This window comes from Trifolium pratense, linkage group LG1 (assembly GCF_020283565.1).
Source record: "Trifolium pratense cultivar HEN17-A07 linkage group LG1, ARS_RC_1.1, whole genome shotgun sequence".
NCBI lineage: Eukaryota > Viridiplantae > Streptophyta > Magnoliopsida > Fabales > Fabaceae > Trifolium > Trifolium pratense.
Window position 1 is genome coordinate 10,354,230 of NC_060059.1, and position 27,211 is coordinate 10,381,440.

The 27,211-nt window shown below is 31.7% G+C and overlaps 4 protein-coding genes across 4 annotated transcripts; 2 read left to right on the forward strand and 2 right to left on the reverse strand.

Annotated features, from left to right (window-relative positions):
• Positions 1-6,483: 6,483 nt before the first annotated feature.
• LOC123888158 lies at positions 6,484-6,922 on the forward strand. Its single transcript, XM_045937129.1, has 2 exons — positions 6,484-6,582; positions 6,665-6,922. The coding sequence occupies exons 1-2, from the start codon at positions 6,484-6,486 to the stop codon at positions 6,920-6,922; spliced, it is 357 nt and encodes a 118-aa protein (XP_045793085.1).
• An 874-nt stretch (positions 6,923-7,796) lies between these two features.
• LOC123888169 lies at positions 7,797-13,733 on the forward strand. Its single transcript, XM_045937131.1, has 11 exons — positions 7,797-7,884; positions 8,000-8,101; positions 8,183-8,287; positions 8,480-8,650; positions 8,733-8,891; positions 8,983-9,057; positions 9,148-9,586; positions 9,698-10,629; positions 10,747-10,787; positions 10,851-11,967; positions 12,058-13,733. The coding sequence occupies exons 1-11, from the start codon at positions 7,797-7,799 to the stop codon at positions 13,731-13,733; spliced, it is 4,905 nt and encodes a 1,634-aa protein (XP_045793087.1).
• A 6,714-nt stretch (positions 13,734-20,447) lies between these two features.
• On the reverse strand, positions 20,448-21,139 carry LOC123901736 (probable histone H2B.3). Its single transcript, XM_045951696.1, has one exon. It carries the CDS (start codon positions 21,040-21,042, stop codon positions 20,632-20,634), a length of 411 nt encoding a protein of 136 aa, XP_045807652.1. The 5' UTR covers positions 21,043-21,139; the 3' UTR covers positions 20,448-20,631.
• Positions 21,140-25,012: 3,873 nt separating this feature from the next.
• LOC123901721 (probable histone H2B.3) lies at positions 25,013-25,623 on the reverse strand. The gene has a single exon (XM_045951692.1). The coding sequence runs from the start codon at positions 25,540-25,542 to the stop codon at positions 25,132-25,134; it is 411 nt and encodes a 136-aa protein (XP_045807648.1). The 5' UTR covers positions 25,543-25,623; the 3' UTR covers positions 25,013-25,131.
• Positions 25,624-27,211: the final 1,588 nt, after the last annotated feature.

The following is a 27,211-nucleotide window of genomic DNA, read 5'->3' on the forward strand; positions in this document are numbered from 1 at the left end:
TGGGAATTAGGGTTTGACTTATATATTTATTTGTCAAAAAACGTTTTTTACTAAATGAGGGTTTGACTTATATATAATTAGAATTTCTGAATCCATTTTGCTAAATTAGTGTTTGACTTAGTCAAGGATAGTTGGAAAAGGTTTTACTAAGTTTCATTTATATAAATTATTCATTTAAAAGGATGGTTTGATTAAGTAAATCAACGATTTTTACAAATGGTTTTACTATGAGTAACTTATATAAATTATTCATTTTAATTTGTGGTCTCATTAACTAATTAATCATTTGGTTATGATATGTTTACAAACTAATTAGTTATATATGTTTTGTTATACAAGGGGACCTTCGGTAGGTGACAAAATAATTCCGTGTTGGTTTCCGACGAGAATTTACCCGGATAAGGTATCGTAGTTGTCCTATTCAAAAAAATCTATACGAAAGTTCTTGATTGAATTTTATACTTTCATATCAACTAATACAAATACCAATATTGTTTTATATCATAGGAGAAAATTCATGTTTGTTCTAAGTGGATCAACAAGTATGGAAGCAGAATTGATTTTCAAAAGCCTGGAGTTATTACAAATCTTAAGAAACAAGCGACCAGTTTTGTTTTTAAGCAGAGTGACGGTAGATGGTTTATACATTCTGGGATTATGGTAGCAAGGGTTAATGGTTTCGTCAAACCAACTGATGTTATACTTTTCTATAAAGAAGATAACAATTTCAAGATTTGGCTTGATAAGGCAAAATCTATCGCTTCAGTGCCACCCACTCCTCCTTCGGCTAACGTGTATGTGTATACAACTTTACAATTTATGTTTTGATAAAATCAGCCGCATTTCATACTTAGTATAGGTTAGAATAAATATTTAGATAAAATATTTAATTTAAAAAATTGTGTGTATTTGATTATATATGCAATGTACCTGAAGTTCGTGCTAAAGTTATATATGTTTTGTTATATACAAGGGGACTTTCCGTAGGTGAGAAAACATTGCCGTGTTGGTTTCCGACAAGAATTTACCCGGATAAGGTATCGTAGTTGTCCTATTCAAAAATATCTATAATAAAGTTCTTGATTGAATTTTATACTTTGATATGTACTAATAGAACACTAATACCAATATTCTCTCTATTTGTTGTTTGATATCATAGGAGAAAATTGATGTTTGTTCTAAGTGGATCAACAAGTATGGAAGCAACATTGATTTTCAAAAGCCTGGAAGTATTACAAATCTTAAGAAACAAGCGACCAGTTTTGTTTTTAAGTGGAGTGACGGTAGATGGTTTATTCATTCTGGGATCAATGTAGCAAGGGTTAATGGTTTCGTCAAACCAACTGATGTTATACTTTTCTATAAAGAAGAAAACAATTTTAAAATCTGGCTTGATAAGGCAAAATCTATTGCTTCAGTGCCACCCACTCCTCCTTCGGCTAAAGTGTATGTCTATACAACTTTAAATTTATGTTGTTATAAATTCTGCCGCATTTCATTTTAGTATAGGTTAGAGTAAATATTTATATAAAATAGTTGATTTAATAAATTGTGTGTTTTTTATAATATAAGGAATTTACCTGAAGTTCGTGCTAAGGGAAAATCTATTGCTTTGGTGCCACCCACTCCTCCTTCGGCTAAAGTGTATGTCTATACAACTTCAAATTTATATTGTTATAAATTCTGCCGCATTTCATTTTAGTATAGGTTAGAGTAAATATTTATATAAAATAGTTCATTTAATAAATTATGTGTTTTTTATAATATAAGGAATGTACCTGAAGTCCGTGTTAAAGCATCTAGGCACTTCAAAACTACCATTTACCCTGATAAGGTATTTTGTATTTTTATGATGCCGATAATTAACGTAATTTGAAAATTGTGACTAATTAGAATACAATACTAAGTTTGTTTTTTTTTTTTTTATATGAATTACCAATCAGAATGCAATCAAGGTATGTCCTGAATTTTTGAATCACTGGTACAAAGAGCTTGATTTTGAAGAAAGTGGTTGCATCATTAATGCCGCAACAAACAAATCTACCGCTGTAAAGTTCAAGCCAAAGGACGGATTATGGTTTCTTTCTTCAGGGAGGAGAGTTGCCATGAATAATGGCATTATGAAACCGATGATCATTGTCCTTTATTTGGAAGGAGGTGTAAACAGATTTTCAATGTACCCTGCCTATGGAGAAAATATGACTCCTACTCCTACCAATTACGATCCTATTGTGATATCATCCGATGAAGACATGATTCATGAGGAGCATGGTGATGTTATTAATCAACCTGAGGTGGAAGACCCTGTAGACCCTTCTTCTTATTACATGTTTGATGTGAAGATGTCTGAGTCAGCTGTTCGAACAAATCAAGTTTTTGTAAGTGCATTCTATTCACATTTTTGTTTCTTATTTTTCATTTGTATATCTGTACTGATTTATTGTACACTTTTAATTACGTAGCATTTTCCCAACAAGACGTCAAAGTATGTTCTTTGGGATAAGCAGACTATGATTAGGTTGAGGGATCTTGCCACAGGACGAGTTTATCCATGTACCATAATCACTTCAGGCCGATACACTCACGAAAAATACCTAGGCGATGGCTGGTATGACTTTAAGTTTGACAAAGACTTGAGGGTTGGTGATACATTGCGTTGTGAAATTGATGAAGATGCCCGATTCATGAATGTTGAGGTCATACGCAATAGGAGAAGGCGTCGATGAAGGATATGCTGGTAGCTTTTTTATTGATGAGGAATATGTTGGAAGCAGTTTAATTGATAATGATGTATTAACTTAAGTTTGAAGTTTATAATGACTTGTGGTTTTGTTATTTGGTTGAACAACTTTTATTTAGTTTATCGTCTTTAGTTGGGTTGTAACTAATTCACAATTAGTAATTTCGATGGAACTTATATTATTACCGAATTTAGTTTTTTGTGTTTCAATTAATAGTTGTGTGATTCTTCGTGATAAAAATTATAAAAATTTCATTGCACTACCATACATTATCTATATATAAATTTTAATTATATATGGATTGATGGTATGCATAAATGCTTTCCGATACATGTTTTTTTACAATACTTATTATTTAATAAAGTAACAGTGCTATATATATAGCGAAAAAATTTCTAGCGAATTTATCACGAATGGCTAGCTACTTTGAAAAAACACTCACTAACCACACATGTGCAATTAGTGTTGACTAAAATAATTACTCTTAAAATGTGCTACGTTGCCGTCGTGATGATTCGCGATACAATCTTTCGCGATAAAAAGCAATTTCTTTATGTTCTTCAAATGTACATGTTAAACTTCAAGAAAAATGTATATATTCAAACTTAATATTCTGTAAAAAGGTAAAAATAATTTTTATATAACTTAGGACAAAATAATTTAGGATAGAATTATATCACTTTAAATCATATATATATATATATATATATATATATATATATATATATATATATATAGTACACATAGGATCAAAAGGGGTGTAGCCCACTTAATGAATCACTTATATCATAAAACATCAATGTAACACATGCACTTTTTGCTATCAAAGCTGCCTAACATAAGGACATAATAGTCCATGACAAAGACCTCATAAGGAGTTACTTAAAAAACCAACATCCTACACTATCCACATTTGCGACAAGGAGGGACCACAAGAGACAAAAATCATGGCTTCATCTAGAAACAGGTATGAATTCTTCCACTTTTTCAACTTTTTTCCTATTTTCAACTAGATTGCAAGCTTCCATCTTTGTTAAAAAACATTACCAATGAACTGTTGTCAGATCTACAAGTACACATATTGTGTTGGAATGTATCTACACATACACATGAAAAAATATCAGATCTACCCAAAAATTTCATGTTTCTCAAATTAATGATTTTTATTTATAGGATGCATGTTTTGCAAGTGTTAATTTTTCGAATTAAATTGTATTTTGGGGACCACTGAATCCTTAAATGTTTGGGATAATGTTGCAAATTATTATTTAATTTGTTTGCATTTTAAAACTCATTGTAGTTAAAAAAAGTTAAATCTAAAGGAAACAATAATTGTTCAAAGTCAATGTATTTTTGTGAAATTTTTCTCTAACTAAATGTGAGTTAATTTGTCTATATAAGGAATGTCGAACCATACTTAGTTGGCGCAAAGGATTGGTTCACAACCATGATATACCGTGATAAGGTAGTTTTAGTTTTTGCAATATGTTTTATGTTGGTTATATTTCATGTTATTAATCTCTTTTTTATATGATAGGAAGAGATAAAAATCTGTCCAGAGTTTCTTACCAATTGGGGTCACAAAATTAATTTCAAAAGACATGGATATATTATTAACAAAAATGATGTAAGGACTCTTATTCTGTTTAGCAAGAACAATGGGACTTATTTTATAAGATGTGGTATAGCAGTAGCCATTGTGAATGAGTTTAGGGTACCAACTGAAGTATGTCTTCAGTATGAACATGACGGAAACAATTTCCGCATGTATGAGCTTCAAACCACTAAGGAAAACCCTTCTTCTACGGACATACCAATCAAAATCCCTTCGGATGATAATAGTAGTGAATCAGATGGAAGCATTGACAGGAAGCTTGAAGAAATTGTCTCATTTGCGAGATCACTTGAACCGTTGGAAAACAAAGATGAAGGAGAATATGTGAATAGTGGCGAACGAGTGCAACAACAAGCTGTCAACGAAGGTGAAGATTATCGATGGACTAGAGTGATTAGTGATGCCTTTGCAAAAGGCAAGTCTGTTTTGGTAAGTTTGTCTTAGAAATTTTATAATATCGTCTTACATGGTTAATCATTATTCTATTTATACAATTTGTCCAATAAATAGATGTATTATTATTTACATTGTCATATTATGAATTTAAATTTACATTGGCTTGGTAGCTATCCATTTTAGTTTTTAAAATTCTTTGTTTGAAGAGAATGGTAATAAAAATTTTACAGAAACATTTACATATGTTACTTTTTCAGCACTTTCCAAGCTATGTGTGCAACGACTATCCATTCTCATTAGATCATGAGCTGAAAGTTATTAATCGTGACACAAATTACACAGTCACATGCACTGTTGCAAAGGCCAATACCAAGATTCCTCAATTTCAACTTGGAGGTGCATGGTACGGTTTTGTCAAGAGGATGAACCTAAAAGAAGAAGACAAGTTGTCGTTCCTACTCGACAATCCTCCTACGGTTCTTACCGTGTGGAAGGATTAGAATTATCATCGTGATTACAAGCAAATGTTAATGTTGTTTCTTTATGTATGAATGTTGAACATCTTTTTTTTTTTTTTTGAGATCTCTATAGATGGATCTAGACTATATCAATCGGTGTTTTATGTTGAACAACTTGGTCTGTAATATGATGATGACACGTACTTATTTATGTTTTATGCATATTATTTTCCTACATACATTAGTATATTGAATGTTTTGTTGTTTCATATCTTATGAATGTGTGTTCATGTTATGAACCATAACTTCTTAGGTGTAAACATGCACCATAAATTTTGAGCTTTATAACAGACATGAGGTAATATTATTTAATTGTCAAATCCACTATATGTAATTTATTTTTTATGCAAATATCTTCATGTTTTGTATAACATAATTTTAAGTTTGACTTATTATATTACATGCAGTTGATAAAGGTTAAACTCTTCACATTGTTGCAGGACCAAAAAATATATCCAGCGAAAGTATATATCAATGGAGTATAAGAGTTATTTGGAGGAGCAAAACAATAGTTTTAAAAGCTAATTGGAAGAACATTGAAAAGGTAATTTACATTTTACTATTTTTTTACATATTACTTAATGTTTATTTTGGGCTGCAAGCCCAAGACTAAACTCACAATATGAGTTATATTATAAATCCATGTTGGGCCTACACTTAAACAATCATATATCTTTTTAACATGTTGAGACAAAAACATAGGGTTGTGGCCCACATATTTATAGATATATAAGGTAAAATTAGGGTTATGTTATTAAGTTTCACACAATCTCTTCTATCTTCACAGCAGCCGCCCCTCCATTTGTCTCAAAGATGAGCCTCCCTCCTTGGATTTTATTTCCAGAAATTTTGGAACCAAATAATGGGTAAGTTTCATGTCATGTACTATAACTTGGACTATTTTTTGCTATGTGTTTTGTAAAATGGAAAGAGATAAAAGTAAATAAACACATGCATGTGCAACTCAACTAGCAAACAAAATCATACCCTACATGTTTCAAAGTGCATAAACATAATTTATACTATGTCCCCACACCACTGAATAGAAAACTATTGTATTTACAAATTTATTATATTTTATGGTTTTATGATAATATACAACACTTTTTTTTCAAGCAAGTCATTTTCTTTATTTATATATATTAGGCAAGATGAAATGGATGCTCATTCTGACAATATTGAAGACCAAATTGATGCAATCCATGCTGATGAGATGGTTTACAGTCCAGATCTGCAAGTTGAATGTAGTGAAAGGATACAGAGCTGGCAGATAGTAGTTTCAAGAGCTATTTGGAGTGGCAAAAAAGTATTGGTATTTACTACATCCTTCATACTTTATAATTAGCACTAATTACATTCATATTACTTACTTTATTACTTATCTATATTGATAGCATATCCCAAGACATATTGTAAAGAATTGTTTGCGTGAAGATCAACAAGAAATTACTTTGGTCAATCAAGATAAAGATCTGATTTATCATTGTAATTTATTGTCATATAATCGCGATTATATGAGGCGGACTTACATCGAACAAGAATTCTATGATTTTGTACAAGACGCAGAGCTCGGTATTGGAGACACACTTTGTTTCACTGTCTCAGTTCCACCTGACTTCATTGAGGCTACGGTCATCAAGCGCGAAGTTTAACCTTTGTAATGCATAATTTATATTCATATTATCTAATTCCAATATTATTAAAATGTGGTAGTTAATACCATTGTTGTAATATTGATGACCAAGTTGTTTTGTTTGTCTCATTTTGGTTTCATTTTCATTACTGAACCTTTGTTGTATGTTATTAGCCTTCTAATTTTGTGGTATGCATCAATGTATGTTATGGAATTTGTATTTATATTAATGTTGGTATTATAGATTTTAGCAAGTTTCAACTTAAAAATCGAAAGCAAAATAGCTCTATGTCTACCAAGCCAAAGCCAAAGCCAAAACTTCAATTTTATTTTGTAACATTTAGATGATAATGCAATATCATGATTTCACTATATATACAAATGACAGTTATATATGAGTGCATGATATGCATATATTTTATGTAATATAAATTTACAGATTCATATAGGTCAAATATCCTATATGAAAAATTCCTTTTCATATTACATTTTGATACAATCAATATCTATGATAGTCTAATAAATAATCTTTTCAATTTATTACCTTTTAGGTGTAATATTAGCATTGAAAATGACAACTCTAATTTGGTCTCTCAAATATTTTACTTTGATAGAGACAATACCATGGAAACACATGCTAATGTTAGTATATTACTTTAACACATTGATAACATTTGTTTTATTCATTGACAAATCACTTTCAAACAAATCACATACAAACAAAGTTTATGACACAAATAAGTTGACCAACATTTGTTCCTTTTATTTGTCTCAAAGTAGTCATAAAAAAATATTTTTTCGTTGGTTCTATGATGCAAACAAAAGTTATCTTTTCATTACACTATGAATTGTTAACAAAAAACTAAAAGGAACCACCCATTGTTGGGAAAACTATGGAGTTTTCTCAAGCTAAACTAGCAAGATTCAGTAGAAAGCAACAACTAAAGAAGCAAGCAAAGAATAACAATGTCTCATCTTCAGGTTTATGTATTTATATACTACCATATTTCTTATTTCATAATTTCATCAAAAAAGATACAAATGGTTTCATTATTCATCAAGTTATTGAATGATACACATTTGTTTTTTTGAATAGAAAATGTTAGACCAATGGATGCAACCCAAAGAAAGAATTCAAGGTTTGATGGAATGAGCTCAATAACACAAGATTCAATGGAAAGATCTTATTCAAATTTAGGTATGTATACCTTTCAATCAAACCTTCTATTTAATATGAATGTTTATTTAATAGTTGTTTAACTAAAATATTCAAATATAGAGAATGTTCAACCAATGGACATAAGTCCCAACTACAATATTGTTTGCAACACTCCAATTGCTAAGAGGAAAGCAGATAGGATTCCTCTATCACCTTTGAATCCAGGTATGTATTGAAGTTTTTCTAATATATATGTTTGATGTTTGTATATATATATATATATATATATATATATATATATATATATATATATATATATATATATATATGTCCTTTATAATAATTTGATGAAAAATAAAACCAATACATAAGGTGAAGTATATTTATTATTTTAGTTGTGATTGATTGAATAAACAGGTTCTATTCTCACAACAAATTCATCTCAAAACGTGAATTCAACCATACCATCTAAAAGAATCCGAACTCCAAATCCTAAGTATTTTTCTCCTACGTCATGTTTCGTTAATTCTCTCACCGAGGATTCAGTCATTACTTCAAAATCAAGACAACCAAGTCAATATCAAAAAGGTTAGAATACAAAACTAGATTTATTTATATGTTCTAAACATAACTATGTTTGTTATTCCTAATAAAATAGTTATTGTGTCAGGATCCACTTCGGCTTCTAATAATAAAGTGAACAATTCAGCTTACTCTGAGGTTATCAATCCAACTTTCAAAAGTTCGGATGGAAAATACTCCAGGAAATTTCCACTACACTCTAAATATATCGGTGTTCAAAGATTGGATTTTGAGGATGACACACAAGGTATGTAATTTTAAAACATTTTTAGGTGTTTATACAAGATGAAAATTTTAGTCAATGCTATTATAAACTGACATTATCTTAACTTCCAAAGCAGGTTCTTCTGTTGACGTGGATAATAATGTTGATCATTTCAAATCAACTTGCTATGCAGCTTCTGAAATCGAGCGTATGTATTTAACCTCCTTTAAGTATTTTTATAAAACGTTACAATATGAGAAACTATACTAATATAAATGTCTTTCTTAAAAACATGTAGCTATCCTTAATTTTGGACTTCCTGAATTTACATGCACAAAGTGCTTTGCTGAAATGTGGTATGAGGAAAGATCAGAAAAAACAAGAAATGGTCTTCAAATTGAATTTTCCATGTGTTGCCAAAAAGGAGAAGTTAAGTTGCCTCTTTTAAAGAAACCTCCGAAACTATTGATGGATTTAATTAGTGGTCAAGATCGTAGGAGCAGACATTTTAAGGATAACATTAGAGCTTACAATAGCATGTTTGCATTTACTTCCATGGGTGGTCAAATAAATGATAAAATCAACGATGGCTTAGGACCTCCGCAATTTATATTAGGTGGTCAAAATTACCATAGAATTGGTTCTCTGTTACCTGAGGTAGGAATGACTCCGAAGTTTGCACAGTTGTATGTGTATGATACGGAGAACGAAGTAAATAACAGAGCTGCATGTTTTAGGTAATTCTTTATAATTTTTTATAATGTTGTCCACTTTGATTCTTTACAAATTTTCAGTCGCAAACGTATATGTATCATACTAATATAAGCACATTATGAAAAAAAAATTAGGTCTGATAAGAAACAAAAAGATCCCATTGATCGCACTTTAGTTAAAGACCTTCAGCATATGGTAGATAATTACAATGGTCTTGCCCAAGCTTATAGGAGAGTCAGAGATGCACTACAAAATGGCAGTGAATGTCAACTATCTCTAAGATTATATCGAAACCGTGAAAAAGATTCAAGAATGCATAATATTCCTACGGCTGATGAGGTGGCAGGTTTGATTGTAGGAGATTTTGATGATTCTGATATTGGAAGAGATGTAATTGTCAATGAAAGGAAATATGGATTGACAAGGATTCATGAAACTCATGTGTTGTTCTTGCCTCTTCAATATCCTTTACTCTTTCCACGTGGTGAAAATGGTTGGGAACCAGATATTCCACGTTTTTTTACAGAAGAAGTATCAAAGGAAAAAAAGAGAGAGAGAGTTTCAATTAGAGAATTTATTGCTTTTCGACTTCAAGATAGAAAAGTTGAATTTGGCAACATTCTTTATGGTAAAAGGTTGTTTCAACAGTTTGTTGTTGATTGTTACACCATGTTAGAAGCCCAACGCCTGTCATTCATAAGAGAAAACCAATCCAAAATCCGTAATGATGTTCTTAGTGGTCTACAAGAAGCTGTTGATAGAGGTGATGTAGATGCGTCTTTAGTAGGGAAGCGTGTTATTATTCCTGATTCTTTCACCGGAGGTCCAAGATATATGTTCAATAATTGTCAAGATGCTATGGGAATTTGTAAGAGGTTTGGTTATCCTGATCTATTCATCACAGTTACATGTAATGCAAATTGGCCAGAAATACGCGACTTCATTCGTCCTAAAGGTTTTCAACCATCTGATCGACCTGATATCGTCTGTAGAGTGTTCAAGATGAAGTTAGATCAAATGTTGATTGACTTCAAAAAAAATCAGATATTCGGCAAGGTCATAGGAGGTAAATATTCTGGAAGTTTAATTAAAAACATTTATATACGATCGTTGTTAGATTACGTTGTTTCATTTTCATAATGATTGATTTTTAAGATCTTATTGTTATTATGTATTATGATAGGCATGTATACCGTTGAGTTCCAAAAGAGAGGACTACCACATGCACATATGTTATTGTGGTTAGATGGTGAACATAAGATAACTTCTGGTGCTGATATTGACAAGTTAATCTCTGCTGAAATTCCTCATCCTAAATTATATCCAAAACTCCATGCTGTGGTTACTTCATATATGATTCATGGTCCATGTGGCAAATCTAATCTCAGTTCTCCTTGCATGAATGGCACGCTTCAATGCTCAAAATTCTTTCCAAAGAAATATAAATCATCCACAAGTATTGATGAGGATGGATATCCGTCGTACAGGAGACGTGATACCGGAGTAGTTGTAGAAAAGAGTGGAGTGAAGCTGGACAATGGCTTTGTTGTTCCCTACAATCCATTTCTTTTGATGAGGTATCAGGCTCATATTAATGTTGAAGCTTGCAATAAGTCCAATGCCATCAAGTACTTATTTAAATATGTTAATAAAGGTCATGACCGGTCAAATATTGAGATTTCAAATGGCAAAAGGGTTGCAAAGAACACTGAATGTGTTGATGAAATAAAAAAATATTATGAGTGTCGATATTTATCTCCGTCTGAAGCTGTTTGGAGACTATTTAAATTTGACATTCATCAAAAATTTCCAGCTGTTATTAGATTGTCTATTCATTTAGAAAATCAACAATGTGTCAAGTTTGATGATAACAGTAAACTTCATAATGTCGTGAGTTACCATGAAATGATCGACACAATGTTTCTTGCTTGGTTTAATGCAAATACTCAGTATGAGGAAGGCCGTGATCTGACTTATGCAGAATTTCCTTCAAAGTTTGTTTTTCATCCTAGAGATAACCGTTGGGAACTAAGGAAGAAGGGTTTTAGCATCGGAAGACTTTCATATGTGCCTGTTGGAGCGGGTGAACTGTATTACTTGAGAGTTTTGTTGACAAAAGTCAGGGGTTGCACAAGTTATGAAAGTATCAAAACGGTGAACGGAAAATTATGCAAAACATTTCAAGAGGCATGCAGTGAACTGGGCCTTTTAAAAGATGATCAGGAATTCAAAGATGGACTTATCGAAGCTTACGAAACAGCTACAGGTGGTCAGATGAGAAGGTTGTTTGTTAGATTATTGAACATGAATACAATGAGTAATCCATACGATGTTTGGCTCTCTACTTGGCATTTATTAGCCGATGGTATACTTTACAGTAAAAGAAGAGAACTAAATCTTCCAGGTATTAATTTGTTTATTATCTTTATTACCCTGTTTATGATATTTTCTATCAATTTAATTTACGTCTTATAAAATTTATATTTTGTTGTAGAATTGCAATTAAGTGATGAAGAGTTGCAAAATCTCTGTCTCATTGAGATTCAAAAATTGTTGCTTTTAAATGGAAGAACATTAAGTGATTACAAGACCATGCCTGTACCAGTAGATGGAGATGTCAATAATTTTGAAAATAGACTCATAGCAGAGGAACTGAGCTACAATAGAGATGAATTAGGTGTTCTGCATGCAAGTTTAGTTGAGCAATTAACTGAAGAGCAACTTTCTGTCTATCAAAAGATCATGACTTCTGTTTTGTCTGAAACCGGTGAGTTTTACTTTTTGTACGGATATGGAGGTACCGGGAAGACTTTCTTATGGAGGACACTATCAGCTGCCTTAAGATCTCAAGGTAAAATTGTGCTTAATGTTGCTTCCAGCGGAATTGCTTCACTGTTGCTTCCTAATGGAAAAACCGCTCATTCAACTTTTTGTATCCCATTAGAAATAAATGATAAATCTACTTGCAATGTTAAACAAGATTGTCATAGAGCCAATTTGTTGAGAGCAGCAAGTCTAATCATATGGGACGAAGCTCCCATGATGAATCGATATTGTTTTGAAGCATTTGATCGTACAATGAGGGATTTGATGTCGAAGGTAGATAAGGACTTGAACACTAAGCCATTCGGTGGAAAGGTTGTTGTTTTAGGTGGAGACTTTAGACAAATCTTGCCTGTAATTAGGAGAGGTACAAGAGGAGATGTTGTGAATAAAACATTGTGCTCATCAAAATTATGGAAGCATTGCATTGTTTTAGAGTTGACAAAAAATATGAGGCTGAAAGGTGATTCCGCGGACAAGTCACAATCTGAGCTTAAAGAATTTGCTGATTGGATTTTGAAAATTGGAGATGGACTCATAGATTCAGATGAAAATGGAGAGGCCCAAATTCAAATTCCCGAAGATTTGTGTAATTTAGAAGTCGATGACCCGTTGCTTTCTTTGGTTAATTTTGTTTATCCAGATGTTGTAACCAATTATGGGCAACCAGCTTATTTTGAAGATCAAGCAATACTTGCTCCAACTTTAGAAGTTGTTGAAGATGTAAATGATTATGTGTTGTCTCTGATTCCCGGTGAAGAAAAAACCTATTTTAGTTGTGATACACCGTGCAAATCTGATGAAGATTATGAAGTTCAAAGCGATTGGTTTACATCAGAATTTTTGAATGACATTAAATGTTCCGGGATACCTAATCATCGCTTGACACTAAAAGTTGGTGTGCCTATTATGTTGTTGCGAAATATTGATCAAGCTGGCGGACTTTGTAATGGTACTAGACTACAAGTTAGGGATTTGGGGAAGAATATTATAAAAGCAACGTTTATCAATGGAAAACATGCCGGTGAAACTGTTTTTCTTCCAAGAATGGACTTGATACCTACTGATTCAGGTCTGCCTTTCAAGTTTGGCCGCCGTCAATTTCCTATAAGCTTGTGTTTTGCAATGTCAATCAACAAAAGCCAAGGACAGTCTATGTCAAAGGTCGGACTTTATTTACCTCGGCCGGTTTTTACACATGGTCAGCTCTATGTAGCCATTTCTAGAGTTACAACCAAGAAAGGATTGAAGATGCTTATTTTAGATGAAGATGGAAAGCCTTGCACCACCACTCTAAATGTGGTATTTCCTGAGATTTTTGAATCCTTGCATAACATAGTTAGTTGATGGAACCAACAAAAGGTAATTACATGATAATTTAATTTTCATATCATACCAATAAATGATTTTTTATATTAATTTATATTTATTCTAACATATTTCCATATGTACTTGCAGGTTTATAACATAATTAATGACTTATATTTTGACTCTCTCATGAGGAAGTGTCCATCTCTTATGGTCAATGTAATGTCATGTGTCTAATTTATTTATTGCAACTTTTGGGACAAATATCAGGATTTTTATTCTCAACATGTTTTGCACTTAAAGTCTTCATTTGTAAGGATTAATATGTGTTTAAGTAGATTAATTGTTTTACTTTGACTTAGCATATGTTTAAGGATGATTGCCTTATTTTGATGCAAACAATTAAGAGCTTAATTGACATTGGCATCTTATTGTTATAATCATCATTATTATTATTATTATTATTATTATTATTATTATTATTATTATTATTATTGTATTTGTTGTACCAATAATTACTTTTCATTTTTTAGTTATTTATTTTATAATGTGAATTCATTAACAGATTGCGTCAATGAATTGGAAGAGGTATTATGATGCTTAATACTTTTTGGATGTGTTTTCAGATCTACAAAAACACATAAAAATAAATGAAGCTAGAATTTATGATGTTAAATAGCATCATTATACTATTGTTGTGAAAATAATATTTAGACCAAAGTAATTGTTTATATATTGCTGTTTTGGATTCATCTTGGTAGACATAGGTTCTGTTTTGGATGTGTTTTCAGATCTACAAAAACACATAAAAATAAATGAAGCTAGAATTGTGAGTGAACTTTAGCATGGATTATATGATATTGGGATGTTCTTTGCAATCTAAGTACATTAATTTTCGGTTAGAAATAAAAACTTCTTAATACAACAATTTCTTTTAGAATGATTATCAGATTTTGTGAGTCAATTGGATTCAACATTGTAGCAGAGCTGCAATAATAGTAACTTCTTAATACAACATTTATATTCACTTTCAATTTCTTTTATGAATATCATATAATAATCATATGTTTCCGATATGTATACCAGATGAATTTGATTCAAGATGACGGTATTGAACTCGAAAGGTATTGGGAAATAAACATCAGTCAACAGCATGTAGATCAAAGAGCATTCTTGGTAAGAATATAGTATTTGTGTTTTAATATTCTTGATATAAGTTATAATTGCTTAGCTTTGTAAAATTGTATTTTGATTTTGTATGTTTCCACTATTCAGCATTTTCCTACAATAATAAGTAAGGCTTTCTTAACACCGCAACAACGACGCATTAGTATGGTTCTTCAGAACACAAATATTTCCGTTGATTGTGAAATTCGAATGGCCGCAAGAAATCAACATGAGAGGTACATATCTGTAGGTTTTAATACATTTCTAAATGTTGCTAACATACAACCTGGCTGAAGATGTCGCTTCACTTTAGAGGATCCACCTCAAGTCTTGAATGTTGTTGTCATGGATCAACAACAGTAATTGTATTATGTCAAATAAACTTATCATGGCTAATGTGTTGTAGTTGATTATTTTATTAAGTTAAACCTTTGATTTAAACAATGCTATGTATTGGTTTAATGTTGTTTTTTGGTTTTCAGTTAAAGTTTAAAATATATAAACAATTATATTTATTGATTTTGTTAGGGTATTTAACATAGGTCTAAATATTATATTAAATAAGCTATGTCATTATTCAATCATACCAGCTATAGTCGCCCCGTGCATTGCACGGGTACGTATACTAGTTATGGCACAAGCAGGAACATCACAAAGAGTTGTGAGTTCTGTCACCTTCTTAATGAGACACTTCTTTCTTTTGTTGTAGGTTACCTTCCTTGACAACTCATCAGAGATAAAAGCAAGTTTTATCTTTCGTCTAGGCATGGTTGCAACAAATTGCAAATAATGTTTTGAGAAATCAGAAGAACAAATATTATGTGTTATGTTTCTAGTATCGTTCGGGTTTTTATAAAGAGTTATATGGATCTCCTATACCCCATTTGAAATTAAGATAATTACGAATACATTATTTCCATATTTTACAATGTCTAAATTAGTTTATATTATATAGAAAATAATTTACTAGGTCATTGAAGTTTGACTATTTTATTTTTTTAACTAAAAATAACATTCATTCATATTGATAGAATACATCATATACAAACACAAATTAAACATCATTAAAAAGAGGAATCTATGAAACTCACATCATTCAAGTTAATAGCATAAAATGGTAAAATGTCTTCAAATAATGAGACAAAATCAAAGTAATTGGAATACCCTCGAGATCTGCAACATTCATAATTGAGTCATCGGTTGATTAGTAATTGATTGAATTTGATTTAACAATCTAAATCGAATAAATGTTTCAACAAGACGAAAAATCAAATGAATTATGCACCGTAAGCTCAAAAAAAAAATTCACCATAAAAATTGTGTATTGTCAAATAAAATAACATTCCATCAATAGTCTTTTATTGATGTTTTTATTATTTTTCTTATATCTTAGTGTAATTATCGTTATAGTTATAATTCTTACTTTTACTTTTACTTTTTCTTTTTAATCAAATGGCATAGTGAATAGAAATTTACCTTTTAATGTGAATAAGTGAAGCGTTTCAGGTTCGATCTCAATTTCTACATATAAAATGTAACATTCATACCAACTGAGTTATACTCACGAGGACCATTTTTATTCATTTTTAATATTTACAATTGTAAAATAATTTACTAACAATTAAACCATTAAGATATTTTTTTTTATATTTTATTAAATAATAATTAAAATCACTAGTTATATTTTTATAGAAATTACAAACTATCATCCATTATGTATATTTGGTAATTAAAGCACCCTCTTTGACCATAATTATTTTTATACTTATATTTTAACAATAGTCAAATTTTAATTTCAAACACTATCAATATATTTAGAAGAAAAACATATAGTAAAAAACATTAAATTGAATAAAATATGAATTTATTAGTTAAAATATTAAGGGCCTGTTTTAAAATATTAAAAAGCAAAATATAGTTATTTTTTCCTGATATACTTGAAATCTACATTTGAAAAGTAATTTAGATTTGTTCAAATTTTTATACAAAATTATTTTATAAAACTAAAAATTAAAAACAAATACCCAACATATTATGAAGCCTTAAGTAATATCAAAATGAGATCTTTTATATAAAGATTAGGGTCATGCTAAACAGTGCTCCCAGGGCACTTGTTAAACATAATAAAAAAGAAAATCAAAGATAAAGTTAATGCTAGAAAGATAACTTTTTATGTTTTTAAGATATTAAATGCACAAATTTCAAATAAAACTTTTATATTTGTGTGGTTAATTAGTGCTCCGGGGTACTGCTTAGCATTTTTCTAAAGATTATATATTACAAAATAAACTAAAATACATTTTTGCGAAAGAAATACAAAAAATATTGATTATCATTATAAATTAAAATTTATTATTTAAAAGAAACACTATTATAATATGAATTAACTAAAAGAACATTCGTTAGTGCACAAAACATGTATAGACAATGAACAGTTCCTAACAGCTTCCAATCAAAAGAGGACATATGAATGAACCAAATTCACATCGAAGTAAGTGAAATCTTGAGATTATGCAAGTATGAGACTCCATAGTTGCAGGAAAACTTATAAGAATTAATTTGCACTATCTATATCTATGTCAACAAGATGCATCTTGTCTATATTTTGTGGAGTTTGGACAGGGGCTTTAGTTTTGTTTGTTCCTACTAGTTATCCTTTATCTTGTAGAATGATTGTTTTGTCAATTTGGAACAATTATGTCTTGGTTGTGTTCTTGTAAATTGTACTTGAGCCTAAAATCCAAGAGGAGATGAGTTATAGTGCAGGAGATGCACAAATTGAATACTGTGCATGTTAAATGCCACCTTGTATGGCACTACTGTGCATATTCTTTTATTATTAATATAATTTTGCAGTATTAAAAAAATCATCTTCTTTTTGGTATCACATTCCATAAAAATTTCATAGTTAAACATATTTTACTTATAGCACTCTTTGAATAAGTGGCCTTCTACGAAGTTCCTAAAAAGTGTGCGAGTAAGGACAAAACATATTGAAAAAACTTCATTATATAAAGGAATATACAAATGCACTCCATTATATATAGGAGAAAACTTAGATCAAGTATCTACCTAAAATTTGACACATCAACAATTTTTTTCATGTCAAATTTTAACAAATTGTTCTCCACTTAAATAAGATGTTGATGTGTCAAATTTTTTTTTTTTTTTTGGTGTACTTGATGTGTCAAATTTTAAGTGAAGAACATGACCAAAATAATGTATGGTATTTAACCTAAGTTTTCACTGCTATTGAATTTTAGTGTTGATGACTAGTTTAATTTCATTTTAACCATGCAATTTTAAATCATTTTTATTTTGATCCCTCATTTCTTTTTTTGGCGAAGTGTCACATATTTGATTTGTCATTGCTGTTAGTTTTTAGCGTTGACTTATTTAATTTTGCAATGAATTGACCTAAATGGCCTTATGTCTCAAGTGGGTATCCAAGACCATGTTCCTCGTTCTCCTACATCAACCTCATGACTCCAAAGTTAACACATAGCATTCTCTCTTATGCTCTAGGTTTTCAAATTTCAATTTTTCAATTTCACCATTTGTTTTCAACAATAAAAATATTACTGACCTCAACTTATTTTTAAAATCCATTTTATAAATCCCCCATGAGTCATAGATTAGTTTAAGAAATGTTTTGTCAACAACAAATCTGGAGATCAAACATCACAATAACTTTAAGGAGAATGTTAACTTGTGCCCTTAAGGCACATGTTAAGGAAGCAAAAATAGAAAATATTAAATGCTAATTTGTGCATTTTGACTTTTGAAGCATTAAATTTCTTGTATCATTAAATATTGAATTTCTATTTTGGTATATCTGGTATATCTTAACATGTGTCCTAAGGGCACAAGTTAACAAACCCTAACTTTAAAATTAAAAACTAATCTCATATAAACTTTTCAAAAGAAAAGTATCAAGTAGAGAACATGTCATTGGCAAACATGACCATTGAACAGGGTTTTATTATTCCTAACTTAAATTTCCACTAGTCTTCACTCTTCGGTGAAGAGAACCATTTAATGAAATGTATGAAACCGTTACAAATCCTTTGCGCTTCTATCAAAAGAGCAAACAAATTTATGTGGTAAGCTTTACATTTCTTGTTTAGAGTATCGCATTGTTTACAATATTGTTTAGTGAGAATCAACATTACCCCACTTCTTAATCAACATAATACTTCAAGCAATTTGCCCATTCTTGAAACGTAGAGATAAGCTCAAACTTTGCATATACTTAAAAGAATGTCAAAATGATAGTTCCTATGAGGATCCTATCGCAAACGAAAATAACAACCTAAAGGAATACAAGCATATATGACACCAAAATGCAAAACAAAGATTGATGGACGTAGATAGGATACGTACATGCTTACAGGCTTACAGCACTCTTCCTCAAGTTACCAATCTCAGCTCTCCCTGCAATTTAGCATGTCTTTGTATTGCAGTGTCGACGTGTGTTTGCTCACTTTCACAGATTGGAGATTCACAAATATCAAATCCGTCAAACATTGAGTGTTGCTGTTGCCAAACAACTGAACAAGCAACCTTGTGATCTTTAAAATGTGATAGAAAACTCTATACAATAGTAATTGTTAGCAACCATCACAGGAAGGGAATCAGATTATGTCTTCTTGTGACAAATGCCATTAGACAAATAAATTTCAATGTGTGCATAAAATGGAGTAAAACCCTAAGAATACAAACTTACAATCATCACTGAGTCTACACATAAGCCAGCATATTATTTATTCCAGAATTTCCGAATATATTTTGCAATGCATATTCAGTTATAGATAATATGCCTTACTATCTTAAGCTAAATGCTACCAAATTTCCCTAAGAAGTGTCATTCAACCTTCTCACTATCACATTCATCATTGATCTTATTGTTGGTTAGAAAAAAACTTGATTAAACAAAAGTTAAAGGGAATTACCAAATACTACAATTAACTTCCCACCATGACAAGGTCCAAAATAGGATCAAAGACAATGTTGAACTATTGTAGACAGTCCTGCCTTCTTCTGGTCACACATTTGATAACTACAACCATTACGTTAGGACTCTCCTAGTGGCGTAAACTGTAAAGTTATGGCAAGGTCCAAGAAATAGACAAATCTACACTACAAATTTAATAGTCTCACTGTGTTGTATAGCTCTAAGCCTCTAACATTGAATAATTAACCCAAACGAAGAAGTCACGGGTATATCAAAACGTGTAACCTGAGCAATGCTAAGTTGAGTAAAACCCTAACAATACAACAAAGATTGTTAGACTTAGATAGGAATGTAGATGATTACTTACAGCACTCTTCCTCGTGTTACCAATCTCATCTCTCCCTGCAATTTAGCCTGTGTTTGTTTGTGCATTGCAGCGTTGATGTGTGTTTTCTCACTTTCACAGAATGGAGATTCACAATCACTAATTGATAAATGACACAGGCTTCAATAAATGGAATCAAAATTGCAACCATCACAGAACGCATAACAAAATTGATATTAGGGATTCGAATCCTACATTTGACATTAAGGATTTGAATCATACAATCATAAGTACACATAATCCAGAATTTCAGAATCAAAATCATAACGCATATTTATTCAGTTATAGATAAAAATTTGAAGTAATTAACACAAGAATAAAAAAAAAAACCAAAAATTGAAGTAATTAGGGCAAAATGAAATTCCATTGATACATCAATACGATGCAATCCAAAACATAATTTACATAAACCCTAAATCAAATAAAACTATTCAAGAGCTAGTGAATTTCGTAACAGCCTTGGTTCCTTCGGAGACGGCGTGCTTAGCAAGCTCGCCGGGAAGAACAAGACGAACAGCAGTCTGGATCTCGCGAGAAGTGATAGTAGGCTTCTTGTTGTAGCGAGCGAGTCTAGAAGATTCCTGAGCGAGTTTCTCAAATATATCATTGATGAAACTGTTCATTATCCCCATAGCCTTGCTTGAGATTCCGATATCTGGATGAACCTGCTTCAGAACCTTGAAGATGTAGATCTTGTAGGTTTCTACGCTCTTCTTGTGTTTCTTCTTCTTCTTGTCGGTGGAGGATGCTTCCTTTGGGATCTTCTTCTCAGCCTTTGTTTTCTCTGCCGGTGCCTTCTCTGCTGGCTTCTTCTCCGCTGGCTTTTTCTCGCCCTTCGCCATTGTTGATCAAAAGATTGAAACGAAAGAGAAAAGAGTTTTGCTGAAAAGATGAAAAATGAGAAACAGAGAACAGAAAGCGGTGAAGATGAATCTGGAAGAAGAGTGGGAATCGTTTATATAGGAATCAGTTGCGGAAATTGATTGGTTAGGTTTTAGAGTGCGCGGATCGATGACGTGGACATTCCATTTTTTATCTTTATAAAAGTTAAAATTTACTAAAATAGGAGTAATTCAGTAAGTTTTGGTTGCAAAATATTTTGCTGCTACAATTTTTTCATCTTTTTAAGTTAATTCATGTAATGTGTATTTTTATATTTGGATGAGTTTTTATATTTATATATTTATAATATTATAAAATTTCTTCTACTTTCTATTGAAAATAAATTTTCTCCATAGTTATAAAAAAAATTCTCCACAAAAACTTAGAATTTTTTAAAAAAATAATTCAATATGAATTTTTAAGCACAAAAAACTTTTATATTTATATTTAATTCGTCTCTCATTAAAAGTAATTTTTTTGTATAAAAATTTCTATAATGTATTAAACATGATGGCAGAAAAAATCATGTTCAGCTTTAAATTAAAAACACTATAAAATTAGTGTCGGAACTAGGAAAATATTTGGATGACCACTAAAAAATTATATTGGATAAAAATGGAAGTAGTAATAAGGAAAAATGTTGACCACTCGAGATGGATCGTAAAATTATTGTTGATGATCTAAACAATTGAAGAATATATTAATCACTCTGAGTATGGTTCATTCGTACAAGATTGTCAAACCTTACTTCATTCCTATAATAAGTTTTTAGTTGTCTTTGCTAGGTGTCAAGAAAACGATACATTCATGCTCTTGTACGAACAATTTTTTTTTTTGTTATCATGATATTGGTACGAAGTTTCCACAACCCGTGGAGCACACAATGTGGATTCTCCCCTCACAGCCGAATATTTTATTCATACGCATGTGCCATAAATCGAACCCCTAACCACATGCTTAAAGGGATCAAGACTATTACCACTTGAACCAATTCATTGTTGGTCTTGTACAAACAAATTTATCTCATACTTTTCGCAATACTTTCGATGTTACTTCTACTTGCATTACTTACTTTTTTGTTACAAATAAAATATCATAAATTTGTTCCCGTAAAAAAGTTGGTCCTCAAAAAATTAAACTTCGTACCTTAAAATAATATCTATATATAAGCCACTAGGTTTGATCTAGTGGTGAGAGGTTTGGGTAGTATGTTATAGGTTATGGGTTCGATTCACAGCTTTATAAGATAACAACCCTAGTACCACCCATCATGGACTCTAGAGTTGGAACTACACTTTGTTTCTACACAAATCAGAATTAGTGTTCAAGCCCATTATTACTGATCACAATTATCGGGCTTAAGCATCATCAAATGGATCACAACAACATCAACCCGTTTTTATTAAAATCAAAAGCCATAATTGATTGCAGCCCACAAAATATTAGAAAATATTTTACATGGTTTCATATTTAAACTACTCTAAGATTATGTTATCATCTTTATCAATACAGCTATTATGATCTTCATCAAAATTTGTCTCACCTGGTTCTTGTTCTTATTCATTGACATTTGGTTCTTGTATCTCATTGACAAATATACCAAAGAATGATATGCATCCATTTCAAATGACATTGAACATGGAATTGTTCTATTAATCTTCTTAAAATAAGATGACCAGGTCATTATATATAATCAAAAAAGTACTATGTTCATAAATAACAAATGGGCTCATAAGCACAAAAAAGAACTATGACAACTTATAAGAAAAGTGCAAAAAATATATAATTAAGGTCTCTTTCCACTGCACTACAGATTTTTTATAAGATTGCAACATAACAAATGTAAGATGACTATGCAACTCCATTGGTAAATAACAAAATTGGTTTATCAATTGAAGTAACACATGTATTGCTCAATGCAGACAAGCATCAGTACATTAATATATTGGAGCAACAAAATCAATGAGCAATGTACCTAACCATTACAAACAGCACCAGGAAATCATGAAGGACAACTGCAGGCGCAGTCACTAAAACAATAGCCTGAATAAATACAAACACAAATAGCAAATGAGTTAGTTGAAGAGTATCAAATAAACTACTGGTTTTCCCATTAACCAATCTTGCAAATAATAAGCACAATGCTATCAGACTGCTAAATGAAGCAAACATATTCCATCTAACATCAAATTATATAGCAACACAGGGAGCAAATGAAGCAGACATATCGCCAACTCAAATTTAGTAATAATGTTTACACTTTACATTCATATCAGCAACAAAATCACAACTCAAAACCACATAAAAATGCACGTAAACAAAGATACTTAAAAAACACAAAATACAACTCAAAATCACATTAAAACTGGAAATTTCTAGTAGCAGTGTGTACCACTTTCCTCACAATCAACCCTACTGGCACAAAATGAATTTTAAATTCCCATTACAAAAGCAAATGTGATATCAAAAGTAAATCAGAATAATCCAGACAATTATTTCCAATTTTAAGAGGAAAATAAAACCAAACACATGATTTGAGAGATGGAAATGAGAGAGAAGCAATTTGAGAAGCGTTCCAGAGATGAGCGAGACATGGAAGTTAGAGAGAGAAGCTCAAGTGTAAACGCAGCGAGAGAGAAGCTTGAGAATGAAACGAACACAGAGTGAGGCAGAAGCTAGTGCAAACCATTTTAATTCCCTCAAAAATTACGACTCCTCGAAACATTCTATCATCCAAACACACTATTAAGGCATTAAGACCAGACACCACTCTACAGCACAACCAAGTCTATATGTTAAGACCCTAATAGCACTGAATCAAATCTCTTCTCAACACTAAAATAATTCAATGCACATTATATCCCTAACATTGAACGATAAACCCAAATATATAAGTCACGGGTATATCAAATTGGGATCCGACTCCTCTAAAGTAAGGAATTCCTCACTTTAGAAAGTAAAGTGAGTATTATGGACCATTGATTAACAAATCAAAGGTAAATAAGCATAGTATTACAAATCATTAGTTTGTTGAAATAACAACTTTTGATTTTCTCACTTTATAAGAGCGAAATTCAACTAGTGTAGCACGTGTTATCCTAACTACTGGTTTTCAACCATAAAGGTACCATATTGATTATTATTGCACTCAACTTATTCTTAAAATCCATTGTATAAATCCTTCAAGATCACTGCTTAAGTTAATAAATGTTTTGTCAACAATAAATCTGGAGGTTCAACATCCCAATGAACTTCAAAAAGTAAAAACTAATTTCATGTAAACTTCTAAAAGCCAAAGAATCTGGTAAAGAACATGATATTGACAACTATGAGTAGAGTTCTAATCTATGAACCGTGGACATGTCAGTGTCAACAAATCTAGTTTCTAATAGTCGACATGTTAGTGTCCATGTCACATCTGGTGTCCATGTGTGTGATTCATAGGTTCTAATAGTCCTAAACTAAATAACCACTAGTCTTCACTCATAACTGAACAGATCATAGTTGAATGAATAGTATGAAACCGTAACAAAGCCTATCTAACAAAATAAAAAACAAATCTTCGTAGCAACCTTTAAAACCATTGTTTGAATATCACATTGTCCACTATATGGTGTAGTGAGAATCAACACTAGCCCACTTCTTATTCAACATGGTACAAAGTAGACCATGTTGAAACATAGAGATTAGCCAAAACTTTTCATATACTTATGAGATTGTGAAAAGGATCAGCTTAGGATGGTCAACTAAGTATTTGTGACTATGGTGGTTGAGTTACCAACTTAAACTAGCTAAGTAGGCTCGTATAATGTTATGGTCTATCCATACCAGATCTCACAACTGTATAAAACAATAACAATACGAGTTTGAAGCGATTGAAAAAAAGAAAAGCATAAACAAAAAATAATTAGAAAAAATTTGCAACAAGAGTTTAGGGCAAAAAGAAAATTCATTATAAAGGTTATTCAATGCTACATCAATAAGATGAGATCCAAAACACAATTTACATAAACCCTAAATCAGATAAATCAGAAAACTGTATCTATTATTTAAGAGCTAGTAAACTTGGTAACGGCCTTAGTTCCTTCAGAGACAGCGTGCTTGGCAAGCTCGCCGGGAAGAACAAGACGAACAGCAGTCTGGATCTCGCGAGAGGTGATGGTAGGCTTCTTGTTGTAACGAGCGAGTCTAGAAGATTCCTGAGCGAGTTTCTCAAAGATATCATTGATGAAACTGTTCATGATTCCCATAGCCTTGCTTGAGATTCCGATATCAGGATGAACCTGCTTCAAAACCTTGAAGATGTAGATCTTGTAGGTTTCCACGCTCTTCTTGTGTTTCTTCTTCTTCTTATCGGTGGATGAGGCTTCCTTTGGAATCTTCTTCTCCGCTTTGGTTTTCTCTGCTGGTGCCTTTTCTGCGGGTTTCTTCTCCGCTGGCTTTTTCTCACCCTTCGCCATTGTTGATGAAAAGATCGAAACGAAAGAGAAAAAACAGAGAGATAGTTTTAACAGAGATAGAAAGAAAGAGAATTTGTATTGTGTTGTGATTTGGATTTGTGTGTGGAAACGTTTATATAGGAATGGTTGGTGTGCGTTGATTGGTTGAATTGTAGAGTGCGCGGATCGATGACGTGGATGCTTCATTTTGGAGGGATTTTTTCAACATCGAGTATCGTATTTTTCGGATGTTTTTGGCGGGGTTGTTTGAACTTTGCCGGTTTATGAAGTGAATTTGGGCCGGAGCCATCTCTTTTGGGTACTTTGGAAATAAACTATACAAAAACAGGCTTGGAAAACTTCTCAACACACCACAACATTTCTCGTTCACCCTCTAAAAAATTCACAAAACGTTTTTCGAATTGTTTATAGCGTAAATTTTACACTAAAAAAACACTTTGAAACGTATTTTTTGAATTTGTTTACGCGCTAGAGTGGTGAACGAGACATGTTGTGGTGGGTTGAGAAGTTATCCAAGGCCTATAGTTCATACTTTTTCTTTTCGCATCCCCCAATCTTACTCACACGCTCTTTCTTTGTCGAATTCCCGAAGTACCTCCTTGCACCCTAAAAGAAAAATAGTAAAATTATTTTGACATCTCTCAACATTTGAAATTGTCACACTCCCGTATAAAAGTATTTTGACGTAATACATCTTCACATAAATAGAACGTGAACACTTGCAAATAGCTTGTACACTATCATACGAACCATGCCTATGTGCCCACGAGCCCAGCCGTTTCACCCCTCATTCTATTGGTTTCTAATAAAAAAAAATCAAAACTTCACCAAAAATTCTCGAAAAATCTCAAAAATATCAAAACGTGGAACCTCATAAAATCCTCAATTTTCTTTTGTTAGGCCATCAAAACGTGGAACCCTCATAAAATCCTTGAAATCCCCACACAGATGAAAATTATGCTCAACAGACAAGATGTTAGTATACATTTTTTTGGATTTACAGATTTTTGCACATTTTTTCTTCTTATAGAAACTAATCCAGATCGCACTTTAGAGTGTGAACGATTTTAATATGCTGTGATTTTTGTTAATTCTACCTACAAATTTTCAAGCAAAATTTCTTACATGTTGTTGTGTTGATGCTTTAAAAATGGATAAAATTTTGAGTCGCAATAGAGGAAAGAGGGTGAATCATATCGACCGCCTCTTCTACACGGGAATAAGTGGCAAAAGTTTGTGTCGAGCAACAACCTCAATAACCTAAGCATGAGTCTCAGGGCGAGGAAGTGTAGGAGCATTAGGATATTGAGATGCGCAATATCCAACCTGAGTTAGAGGATGTGAAAGAGAAAGCCAAATCAGACTCATTTATAAGAGGCACGTACGATAAGTTTGTATTGTCTATGTACTCAGACCATATTGTCTGAGTTATCTATGACGGGGATGTAAGTTATAAATTTATTTTTACAATTTTTTATTATTTGATTCTAAATGATTTGATTCAGATTTATTTTATTCCTCGTCCCTTCTTTTTTTCATAGTCGTTTGGTTCTCATGTGCCAACAACGACAAAAAGTTTAACAAGCCGAGTAATCAAGTTAGTCAGTGGATTGATCATGCCATCACACACAAAGTTGATAGATTACAGTGACATTAAATGATGTGTCGT